At 46.9% G+C, this 12782-nt stretch overlaps 1 protein-coding gene across 1 annotated transcript; it reads left to right on the top strand.

The window, feature by feature from the left end:
- Nucleotides 1–508: 508 nt before the first annotated feature.
- Nucleotides 509–12772, top strand: rela (v-rel avian reticuloendotheliosis viral oncogene homolog A). Its single transcript, XM_079757845.1, has 11 exons — nt 509–706; nt 2481–2528; nt 3996–4132; nt 5158–5303; nt 5924–6015; nt 7511–7645; nt 8382–8486; nt 9210–9425; nt 9652–9723; nt 10213–10296; nt 10664–12772. Exons 1-11 carry the CDS (start codon nt 694–696, stop codon nt 11620–11622), a joined length of 2007 nt encoding a protein of 668 aa, XP_079613971.1. The 5' UTR covers nt 509–693; the 3' UTR covers nt 11623–12772.
- Nucleotides 12773–12782: the final 10 nt, after the last annotated feature.

Below are 12782 nucleotides of genomic sequence, written 5' to 3' on the forward strand. Positions count from 1 at the left end.
TGCCGGACATGATTTTTGTATATAAAAATTGGATAGTAACTTTTTAAACAGGTTAACTGACATCCTATATTACCTTTATAATAGACCTCCATACTAAGGTCAACTAGACCCTGAACAAACCCAATCTCATAGGCCTTTATCAAGAATCGACTCTTTTGATACTTATAGAAAATAATCCAAATGTCTAATGAATCCACATTTCTGATTGATCACATTCATACAAAAGCCTCCCCAGGTATCCTATTGGGTAGGGTTAGTGCTGTCGGTAGCCTCTCCCCAAACATGACTTTTATTTCTCTGCTCCTTTAAAGTGCGTCATAATAGGGGTATTTCCGCAAAGTGAGAGAGAGCGAGGTTGGGCAGCAGGGTTGCCAGATTGGGACATATTTCCTGCACAATCTGGCAATCCTGGCTGCAGCGCGCTTTAGCCAGATTGTGCTGGAAATATGTCCCAATCTGGCAACACTGGTGGGCGGTGGTTAACTTGTTGCGCTCGTCTCGTCCGAAGTGAAGGCAAGGAGGCTTCAGAAAAAAAGCCACTGTCAAAGAACTCTGTGGAAACTTGTTTTTGTGTGTATGCGAGTGTGCGTGTGAATGTAGCTGCAGTGGTTACATCACCTATATACCCCAAAACGACAGTCGATCGATTGATTCACTGATTCTCCTGGGATAGGATTCACACGGAGCTGAGCTATGATCACGGACGGTAGGTGGACATAACGCGCTGTTGCATGAAGAGTTTGGGCATGTTTGGTGAACGCTTATTTGCGCGAAACAAGACCGAGATGAAGGGAAGCCCCCGTTGGCTTTGTGCTAAGTGGCGCAGGAGGAGTCCGTCTCAAATGGAGATCACTTCTCGGGCTTCTACCTCCTTGACACACAGTCGGAAGTTTGCGTTTATGTGTTGAACAAAAAATTGGTCAAAATCAACGACGGTTCACTATCGGTTGTTGCCGTAAGTTAGCAGTGACTGCGCCGTGACACCTGTCCGGGGTACTTTGCTGAACAGGCAGAGGCGGACTGGGCAGGCCTGCGTGGCTTGGGACTAACACGCGCCTATTCTGCTGCTATTGCCTCACAAGAAGGCCAATATATAAACAAAACACCACAATCTGGCTCCAAATTCCAAACATCCGTTTTGCGCCCCTATAAGTGTTAATACGGCCTATATTTAATGCCGAGGCCTGAGAATGTAATTATGGTTCTGCAAACAAAATCTTTATTCTCTCTATGTTAATATCTCATATCCCTCTTATAAGTTGTGTTTAAATGCGTCTTTATAGATGTAGAGATGGTGTTTGAATCTGTATTTACTGACAGGTTAGGCAAACTGTTAACTGTTTTCAGGTGCAGTGACACATCAGACTATAGCCACATACAAGCAAATGGCTATGTATCTGCGTTTGGTTTTGATTTATTCGGATTGTACTATGCCAATAACATCGCCTTTATTCTGTTTATTAATATGAATGAACAAATACTTAAAAGATACAAGGAGACCGGCATGTTATAACTTGGAAGTGAATTGTTTTTTGATTGAATTGGAAAACTTGCCTGAGGTTTTTATATTCAGCCAACAAGGGTACCTTTTAAGAGGATAGTTGGCCAGATACATCCACACCAACACACCCACACACACAGACATAGAGTGTAACTTTAACCAGTCGGGAGCACCCTCACATACACGGGAAGTACAATGGGGTACTGGATCGTTTTTCCTAAATAAAGGGGAGGTGACCCCAATATGATTACACCCTTTGTTTTGTTTTCCAGCCTGCCATTATCCCTGCCTCTTATTCTTAGTATTTCATTGAATTTGAGGAGAAAGTATGTGTGTATGGGACGGCTAAGGCTCGATTTCTGCCCTCCCTTTTCAACCTTAATGAGGGCCTAAACGAGAGCACGACCAAAACGAGAGCAAACTAATATCAGAGATGAGAGGAGGGCTGTGTCAGAGCTTGGAGAGCATCAGATATCCGATGTTTGGTCTAGTGTCATGTCACTCAAGACTCAATACCAGTTTTTATTTTGTCCCAGCCAGATGTATGACTATTGTTGTGTTCATATGTCACTTGTTTTTTTCCGATGACTCGTTTAGTGTCTGTCAAATATTTTGAGTCATCAGAGTGATCACCGACAATCCTGGTGAGGTCTTTTTGTTACTTTTGTCTGGAAAAGATTAAAGTATGGTTTTTGATAATGATCTGAAACCAAATCACATTTTTGCAGCAAACTAGGGGCATTTTTACTTGGAAAGGAAAACCATGATTAATCCATTATATTACTGCAGGTATTTTAAAGACACCAAACGACTTATTGCGCAAAAAAACAAGCAACAATTTAAAAGGAACTACAATAAAAACAGTTTGTAATATCCCTGTTCGTGACTAACATAAAAAAGTGGTTATTGAATGTGTAATGTAGAATCTACATTACTTAAACATATTTATTTTATTCATACTTTGTCCCTCTCTCCCCAGCGGTGTATGGTTGGGGTCAGCCGTCTCCGATGAACAACCAACAACCAAGTAAGACCAATTTGTTCCAGAAAATGTTTTCATAATATCTGCTACTTGTATAGAGCAATATTGTGTCCTATTTCCAAGAAGGGTAAGCTTTCGTGCAAATAGTGACATTCTCCTGCCAGTGTATTTTTTATTGTCCTGACTACACTGTAACCGAATGAGTCAGATGCTTCTGGATAGATGACAACATTTCATAGTTATGTCGTGTTTCTTTTTTTGTGGGTCAGTCTGATAAATGAATAGTGAGATATTTGGTGAATTAATGAATTCCAGCATTGATAATAAATTACAGAGTTTTCCCCCACAAAGATCCTCTTTGCTGTCAAGGATTTCTGGAATGTGGCACACACACTCGCACACACACTCGCACACACACTCGCGCACACACTCGCGCACATGTTTGGCATCCTTGTCACCTACTGTCTGGAGTGCGGAAAGGATGCATTGCGATGATTTGCACTGGAGTGAGTTCAAATTTTAATATATAAATAAACATGACGAAGCAGAATTTGTTTGACTCTCAGCACATCCGCTAACAAAAAACAAACAAACGGAGCTTGATGTACAAAAGTAGGATCCATTAACCGACTGAGTCACGTGCAATCACAGGTCAGGTCCAACTCTTGGAAAATCTCGATCTCTCCCTGTCTGGCTCGGTCTCGCTCCGTCTTTGTCTCCGTCTCATTCTCTTTGTGTCGGAGAGAGCAGTAGTGAGGAACCCCCCGCTCACTCTTGTTCTCTCTGTCGTAACTCTCTCTCGCTCTCTTTTCCGCAATCTGAACACCTCTTACTCTCCCTCTGAAATAGGGTTGGGACAAAATATCGATACCGCGCTATATCGTCACCCTTTTCGTGCGATGTGAGAATCGATATGCCGGCGCCAAATATCGATTTTTGAATCATCCAATAAGGCGCTCTAGATTTCCCTGCCCCCGTTGTCACTGCCTAATTTCTGCTCGAGGTGGCGCTCGACACACGAAAGAGGGAAACTTGAACGGAAGTTAACTTACTAGACGAGTAACGGAAAAACGCTGTTTGCACCATGAATAAAGACAGAAATCCAGCACCTTACCTTTTCACATCCATTTTGTATTAATAGTTGGACATATCGTGATGCATCGTTATAGGATTGTCCAACAATATACCTCTTGTCGCAGAATGGCTGCATCGCGATATTATCAGAATCGTGGGCCATGTTTCTCGAGTCATGAGGTACCCTGTGGTTGCCCACCACTACTCTGCAATCAACATCCTTCCCTCTTTCACCCTCATCATCACTTTCTTCATCTCACCATCTCTTCCACCCCCTCTCTCTTGACTGGACCCATTTTAACGTATCTCTGACGTAGCTTTGGTGTATCTTTGGTGCAACTTCGCCCTAACTGGGGCTGACGTAGATTCTGCATAACGTTGGCTCAATCTTATCTGAAGACCCCCCCCCCCCAGCCTAACCCTGACCCCTGACCCCAGGTAAGCCCTACCTGGAGATCATCGAACAGCCCAAGGCGAGGGGCATGCGCTTCCGCTACAAGTGTGAGGGGCGGTCCGCCGGGAGCATCCCCGGGGAGAAGACCAACGACACCACCAAGACGCACCCCGCCATCAGGGTAAGCCCCCCCCCCCCCCCCCCCCCCCCAGTAAAATTGAAAATGTAAAAACATAATATACGCAATTAAAAGGGAGATATTTAGATCAAAACAAAGCAAGGAGAGGTCTGCAGGGTTTCAGAATGCAATCGAAGGTGCAATCTAAAACGGTTTCATCTGACGCAGCCCCAGAGTCTGATCAGTCTGACTCGGGGCCAGGTGAGGCTGCTTAAACCAGCTGTCATCCACCCACCCTCCCACAATTTTTACTTCACTTCCGACCGTATTCGACAAGCGCAAAGAGAGTAGAATGAGTTGCTGCCGAGGCCGAAGGCAGGCTGATATTCATTCTGAATGTATACGATCTGGATGGTCGCGGGAGTCTAGGCGAGCTCTGTTAGGTCCTCATAGTCTTCTGGAAGTCCAAACCCCCAGGCTGTGATGGTGGCAGATTTATGATTTAAGTTTTCTTTCCCACCTGCATCTGGGTTTGGTTATAGCTGAGAAATGTGCTTGGTGTTGAGGTCCTAGAAAATGCATAATCTGGGGTTCATTATGTTCATATCCTTTTTTCATTTTATTTTAAAAAGATTTTTCGTAATGCAATACTCTGACTCCGGGATTCATCTTAGGTTATTTTCAGCATCAAAAACAGAATGGAGCCTAACACCCACCCTGTTTGGTGTGGGTTGTGGATATCTGGGTTTGATTTTACTGTACTCCTTTTTACTTTTACTTACTGCTTAGCTTCCCTCTATTAATAGTTTTAATTGTCTTTTGTGACGCAACCGATGATGAGCTGTTTGATAATCGTCAGCCAAGCAAAACCTTGTGACTTCCGTTCTTTGAACAAACAACAAGCATGGCAACCGGAAACCAAAACAACAACAACAACATACAACCACACAAGCTTTATAAGATATCATGAAGTTTGCGTGGTTGTCTGTTGTTTTTTTGGCACAAGTTTCATTGTTGAATGTTAGGTTAAATTACAAGTGTGTGTGTGTGTGTGTGTGTGTGTGTGTGTGTGTGTGTGTGTGTGGCAGGTGAATAACTACAGCGGGCCGCTGCGTGTCCGCATCTCCCTGGTAACAAAGAATGCGCCGCACAAGCCCCACCCCCACGAGCTGGTGGGAAAGGACTGCAAGCACGGCTACTACGAGGCGGACCTGCAGGCCAGGCGCGTCCACAGGTAGGGCGGGGGGGCCAGGAGCGTCCACAGGTAGGGCGGGGAACGCTCACACAGGCTGGGGTAGCCACTAGTGACATCACAAACGGGCCACCTCACCCTACTGTCAGACTGTGCCAACCGGTAGGCCTGCCGTCGGACTGTACCAACCGGTAGGCCTGCCGTCGGACTGTACCAACCGGTAGGCCTGCCGTCGGACTGTACCAACCGGCAGGCCTGCCGTCGGACTGTACCAACCGGTAGGCCTGCCGTCGGACTGTACCAACCGGTAGGCCTGTCGTCGGACTGTACCAACCGGTAGGCCTGCTGATGGCCTGACCATCCACTTGTGATGTCACTAGTGGGTCGATTTTGAAAAGAAAATAAGGGCCCTTTTAAAATGTGTGTCAGTCAACCGCAAACAAACAAAGTGGGGAACAAAGTGGGGAATCACCTGTAGTCATCTACAAAATTGTGGTGTGACACTAAAGGTCCCCGTTAACCAATGTCTTTTATATTATGTTGACACAAATAATTTACTTACAAGGAATTGGTCTCGGTACCTTGGCACTAAATTGCCCGTGATTTCATGGTTAAGTTATTGTTGCCTGACCGCCATTTTGTTTTGTGTTCTATGGTTTCAGTTTTCAGAACCTGGGCATTCAGTGTGTGAAGAAGAAAGATGTGACGGAGGCCATCACTTGCAGGCTACAGACCAACAATAACCCCTACAACAGTAAGCGCTCGCATGCATTATCTAATTCCTTATCTGATTCATTCCCTTTACTGAGCGGACGTTAGGCGCTGAGAACAGTCAAATCGTGCTGTCGATATTGAATCAACGGAAACCATTCAGTGTGACAAGGGGTCATAGAAATGTAGCTTTATTTTTCTTGTTAAATAAGTTACTTACATTCATTTTAAAAGCTTATCACTGTAATTTCCTTCTGCTGTGACACTCTGATTTCCGGTGTGGGATTGATAAAGACCATCTTATCTTGAACATTTATGGATAGTGAGGGTGACGTCAAAGATGTTGTTTAATAACAGATTAAATCTGCTGGGTTGAGGTGTGATTAAGGGACACGATGACCTGGGTGGCATTGCACAACGTTCAAAACATACTTGGCTGTCACTTTTCCAAAATGTCCCACTAAAGAGGCCGCTGGGAACGTGTCCCCAAATGTTATTTCCCCCAATTAACCTATTTTCGCCTTTTCCTCGTCGCTGCTTACCGACAGCCTTGTTATTGCAAACAAAAGGGATTTCCGCTGTGGTTTTGGCGGAAGGATATGATGATTACCGTAAAATTTGGCAAACCTGAACTCAGGACACACCCAGTTGTGGTGGGGCCTGTTTTCCGTCTCTGTGGCTGGTCTGAAAGCAGCCACTGGTTTCGCTCATTCCTCAATCCCCCGGAAACTACTGAACATGATCACTCTAGTTCCCTACTAGGGTGTGATTTTGGACACTAATGATCTGGAAAGTCAAATGAGCCGGAAAATTTATCGCCCTTGTATCGGTCGCTTCAACATTGCGACACGCGTGAGATGTCACCTGATGTGGCGATTTTGAATCCAAGGAGGATGGAAACCACTGTGCATCATGGGAAGTGATAGTGAAGGGCAGTGGGGTATGTAGTGCATAATATAGGGGAACCAGATGTGTGGACTCTGCGAACAGCCATTGAAAATGGTGAGGCCCTGAATAGTGCACCATATAGGGAAGTGTTTTTCAACCTTATTTAGATGGGACGGTACTGCAGGTGGTATGTGGTGTTTTGATCCTGGAATAGACTGTTTACAACAGTACAAAAAAAAGAATATTGATCATTGAAATAAATGTATTATGAAAATATTACGGCTGGCTATTATATCTAAAAAAATGTGTCGCAATGTGCATGTTATTGTAATGTTTTCGATTTTATGTTTTGTGGTGATTTGGACATTAGCACTGCATTGCTGACTTTATCTTCCAAATGCTTCCCACTGGCCACGACCTTCTTGGCAGGACTACTTGTGCATAAAGGTGGCATTGGCACTCCTTCTTCAGCCGCTGCATGTGTATTGCCTTCTGTTTACTGTTTGCGTATGAGGTGGTCAGCGAGAGTGGTCCAACGGTGGGAACCACTGATACAGAACCACTCAGTGCACCACGCGTCAGTGTCGAAAGGGGACCCGGGATCAAGGGAGCGACGTCCGACACGTTTGTGTGTGTGTCTCCCCCTGCAGTTCCGGAGGCTCAGGTGTGGGAGGAGGAATTTGACCTGAACGCGGTGCGTCTGTGTGTCCAGGCCACGGTCACCCTGCCCACCGGGGAGACGCTGAGCCTCCAGCCCGTCGTCTCACAGCCCATCTATGACAACCGTGAGCACACACACACTCACACACACTCACACTCACACTCACACTCACACACTCACACTCTCACACTCACACATGCACCCTCATGAGAAGAAACTGTAAATGTGCTCACACAAACACAATGTGGAAACTGAAACTTGCACACACATAAGGATAAGCAGAGTACAGATGTAGACTACACCCACACACACTCTCTGCCCTAAAACACACACAAACACACAGCATGGAAACTGAAAATCACATGCACAGACATGCACACACACACACACACACTTGGAAACTTAAAGTACACGCATAATCTACACCCCCACCAACGCTTGAATGCCTTTAGACACAAACATGCATACGCACACATTGAAGCACAGAGGCCACTGAAACTCGCAAACACACCTCAGGAGAGTGAAAGTACACATAGTCTCAACCAACAGACACTCTTGAATGCCCACAGACAAACAGTTACATCCACACACCCACACAACAAGCACCTACTGAAACGTCTCTCTCTCTCTCTCTCTCTCTCTCTCTCGCTCTCTCTCTCTCTCTCTCTCTCTCTCTCCTCTCTCTCTCTCTCTCTCTCTCTCTCTCTCTCGCTCGCTCGCTCTCTCTCTCGCGCTCTCTCTCTCTCTCTCTCTCTCTCTCTCTCTCTCTCTCTCTCTCTCTCTCTCTCTCTCTCTCTCTCTCTCTCTCTCTCTCTCTCTCTCTCTCTCTCTCTCTCTCTCTCTCTCTCTCTCTCTCTCAGGTGCCCCCAACACAGCAGAGCTGAAGATCTGCAGGGTTAACAAGCACTCTGGGAGCTGCAAGGGAGGAGATGAGATCTTCCTGCTGTGTGACAAAGTGCAGAAAGGTGAGGCCGCAACCGTGGAGACCTCGTGGTTAGACTGGGGGGATTGAACCCAGAACCTAGCTCAACTCGTGGTTAGACTGGGGGGGATTGAACCCAGATCCTAGCTCAACTCGTGGTTAGACTGGGGGGATTGAACGCAGAACCTTGGTCAACTCCAATACTCCAGCCAATCACGAGACTGATTTGATTTCACACCACTTGACACTCTGCCTTCTTTGGCAGATTGTGTTTACCTAGGCTTTTAGGAAGTGACCAGACAATGGGAAGAGGAAGTCGCTTCTTAGCGGCCATTCGAAAGCAGAAAAAAAAAATAATTGGGGGGAATCAAACGCAGACACACCATAAACCCTTTAAGAAGAACAGAGGAAGTTGACTTATGCGGACAAATATGTTCTAGCCCAGTGACGATTCAAATGCGTAATGAATAAGTAATGGATGGATTTACTGACGTTGACACTATTAAACGTAAAATATGCAACGTTCTTCAGTTTGAAACATGCTCTAAAACCCATTCTGTCATGTGGACGCTAACTTTAACGCTACGGGGGTCTAGGGTTACTTCCCCGGCACCACAGCAGCGTAGAGAGAGCGAGTGTAACATTGTTTTAGCAAAGCTTGGAGAGGAAGGATGAAGAAGGGGTGAGGAGCAGAGCTAGCTAGCCTGGAACCTCAGACCTTGCACAGTCACTTCAAATCACAGAACGAATTCCTTCCTCTCCCCAGAGGACATCGAGGTGCGCTTCTTCAAGGACTCGTGGGAGGGCAAGGGCAGCTTCTCGCAGGCCGACGTCCACCGGCAGGTGGCCATCGTGTTCCGCACGCCCGCCTACCATGACGCCAACCCAGGCGGGCCCGTCCTCGTCAAGATGCAGCTCCGCCGGCCCTCGGACCGCGAGGTCAGCGAGCCCATGGACTTCCAGTACCTCCCCGTTGACCCCGGTAAGACCCCGCTGACCTCTGACCTCTGGCCACCCGGTCAAGCCTCCACCTTGCCCTAACCCTCCATGACCCCTGTATGACGATATATGCATAAGTAATGAGGATGTGACAAAGGTTTTTGTAGGATCTTCACGTTGGGTTTTGGATTTGTTGTTGGTGCTGAATACATTCTAAGGGATCCTTTATAAAATGTGTTACTTATTAAAATGCCTTACTTGTTCTCCAGATGAGTACCGGCTGATGGAGAAGAGGAAACGCACGGGAGAAATTCTCCAGAGCTTGAAGATAATGCCCATTGGTATGTTGTCTTTGTTTACTTTAGGACAGCGGTCCAAACCTTTGACTTGAGTCAAAGATTTGGACCTCATGTGCACACATGAGATGGCTGAGCTGAGGGTGCCAGCGCCCCCTATATACCAAGTTATGACTGCAAGAAGGCCGTGGCCAGGGGGAAAAGGTGGAAAGAAAAGTCAGCACCGTTCTATAAGCGAACACAAAACATCAGTGGAAAACATTACCATGGAAAACATGATGGAATGCACAAAGCAAAAATATTTTAAAGAGTAAAAACAAGCCCTAATTCTATATTTACTGAAAGATATTGATAATATATTTATTTTCAATTTTCTAAATTATTATTTATATTATTGTAAACGTCTGCTTCAAGAGTAAAATCATTTTATAACACCTGCAGTACCCTTGCGTACCACTGAAGGTATGTGTGGCCCAGGTGAAAAAAAACGGCAAGTGAATATATTCCCTCATCCAACCTCGTTTGTTTCTCCAGTCTCCAATCCCCAGGAGAGACGGCAGATCGCTGCGCCGAGGAGACCGGTCCAGGCCAAAGCGCCCGCGATAGCCGCAGCTTCAGGTGGGTCTGAGGGCCTGTGTCAGGGGAGTGAGAGAAGGACTCACGATGGTCAATAAGAGCTAAAGGGGTGTGAGGAGGTGTCATACTTTGTTGGAAACAGAGAAAGCAAAATGCCAAAGGTGTTGAACTGTCTCTGGTCTTCATGTGCTCCAAGAAATAAGCCAATGACCCACCTAATGCTACCATGGCGATTTGGTACTCTGTCCAGTTGTTTTTTTAAGAAGCTCGGGTTTCCTTCGTTGCTACTCAAACTTCTATTATGTTTCCGTTTTGTTCTCGTGCTCACATGTAAGTCGTGTTTGCTCTAGTGCTACCCAACAACCAATGGTTATAATGTGGCGTTGTGTTCTCCTCATCCACCCCCCAGGCATGAACCCTGTGGTCCGTCCCATCGTCGGAGTTGCCAAGCCCCCGCAGCTGCAGCAGCTGCAGCAGCTGCAGCTGCAGCATTCCTCCTCCTTCTCCTACATCCAGCCAGGACAGCTCTTCTGCGTCCCCTCCAAGGTGGACTCCTCCCCGGCCCCGGCCCCTGCCCCCTCCGTCGCCTCCGTCAACCAGCTGTGGAACACGGCCCCCCTGCCCAAGGTCCCCCTCACGCTGCTGCCCTCGTACACCACCAGCCCCGCCCCGTGCCAGGCCTCCCCCTTCTCCACCGCCGCCAACACAGAGTTCTCCACCGTCAACCTCTCTGACCTGGTGGACATGTCCTACCCCACCTTCTCCACCATCTCCGTGGGCGCCGCCGCCGCCCACGAGGGCATAGCCGCCGCGCCCTCCTCCTCCTCCTCCTCCACCTCCTCCTCTTCCTCCTCGCAGCAGCAGCAGCAGCCCGCCCCCTGCTCCTCCTCCCAGTTCCGGGTGGAGGACCTCCCAGAGTTCCCGAGCTTCAACGGGAGCGTCCTGGACGGCATCATGGACGACTTCGAGGAGCTGCTGAGCCAGAAGCTTCAGGCTGAGGGGGGCATCGGTGGGGCCCACCCCGCCCTGCCCCAACAACAACAGCAACAACAACAACAACAACAACAACAACAACAACACCAGCAGCAGCACCTGCAGCCCGCCGGCCCCTCCTCTTCCTCCGCCTCCTCCTCCTCCTCCCTGAACACCAGCAGCAGCCCCAGCAGCAGCCAGACCCCCACGGACCCCGGCGCCATGCCCGGGTGCACGTGGATGAACTACCCCAACAGCATTGTCAACCTGCTGCAGAGCGAGGGCATGATGCCCGGCTCCCCGGGCCCGGCCTGCCACACCCCCATGCTGCTGGAGGACTTCGACATGCTGACGTCGGCCGACGAGGAGCGCTTGATGTCCCTCCTGAAGGAGTGACAGCGGCGTCGTCCAATCACGTTCTTTTACCATGTCTTCTTTTGGTACGCGAGCGGCCGAAACCACACGCGGCGGGTTAATGAAGACGCAAACCACAGAGAGTACACTTTGGAAAATGTTCGGCAAGACTGAATGTCAACAAACATGGCCGCTCCGGGTCGGGAGTAGGGGCCGACCGGATGGACTGATGCGCCGTAGACACTTTTGTAATCGTAAATAAGAGGTTTCGGCAATCGGAAAAGAATAACTGGTTATAATCAAGATTCATTGATTTTGCAATATTCTGTATTTTATCATTTTATTCTTACCACCTTGATTAGCTCTGGTGGATATAAATGTAATACGGTTATCTATTTAGGTGAACGCCTATGTTAACCAAAAATGGGCCTAATTGCTGTGGTTGATATTTTCTAAATGTAGGTAGAAACTGCACAAGCTCCTGGATACAGTGAATCCCATAGGCACATGTATGTACTATAGTATACATTTTTAAATGTGGGCCGTTAAAGTCATTTCTTTATTGCATGTCCTCATTTTTAACGTGGTTGAGATACTCAGAGGGAAATGCAGGGACATTGGACAAGGATGAATGTCCATTTTTGTAAATAATTCCATCTGTACACACACCACACAAAATGCCTGTATTAATGAATTCAGTTAACGGTGTTAGCTTTACATTTTTGATGTATGTCCACGTATGTGTTTGACAATCCTTTTTAAGTTGTCCCGTCGCTACTAATTCAGCCTCACTTCTGCATCACATTCTCTTAGCAGTAGCTGTAGCCTGCCTGTCGCTCAGAACACCTGCCTCGTTGAAAAGAGATTAATGTAAAAGGGTCATATTTTGTATAAATAAAAGCAAGCAGTTTAAACTTTTTTTTTTTTTATTCGTAAACCTAATCACGTACAGCATGGGTCGGTATTCTCAAGTTGGCATTATGTAGAAAGGATGCCAAACTGCATCCATCATAACAGAAATAAATTCTTGCGATTCATGTATTTCCTTCAAACATTTCTGTAGAAAATAAGAATTTCCCCTCCAAAATATCTCCGTCCTGTTTTAAATGTAACAAAATATCCAAATGTAAACATTGAGGAAATGGACATTGCCCAACACTTCATAACTTTCTCGTCCACGTCCAACGGTGCTTCACCCTTCC

The sequence above is a fragment of the Pollachius pollachius genome (genome assembly GCF_949987615.1).
Source record: "Pollachius pollachius genome assembly, chromosome: 20".
In the NCBI taxonomy this organism is placed as follows: Eukaryota; Metazoa; Chordata; class Actinopteri; order Gadiformes; family Gadidae; genus Pollachius; species Pollachius pollachius.

Bases quoted from the DNA above. Each gene is read 5' to 3' on its own strand.
- rela (XM_079757845.1), top strand. The intron at 6,016-7,510 runs GTAAGCGCTCGC...CTCCCCCTGCAG, and splicing joins CAACAATAACCCCTACAACA to TTCCGGAGGCTCAGGTGTGG. The intron at 9,426-9,651 runs GTAAGACCCCGC...CTTGTTCTCCAG, and splicing joins GTACCTCCCCGTTGACCCCG to ATGAGTACCGGCTGATGGAG.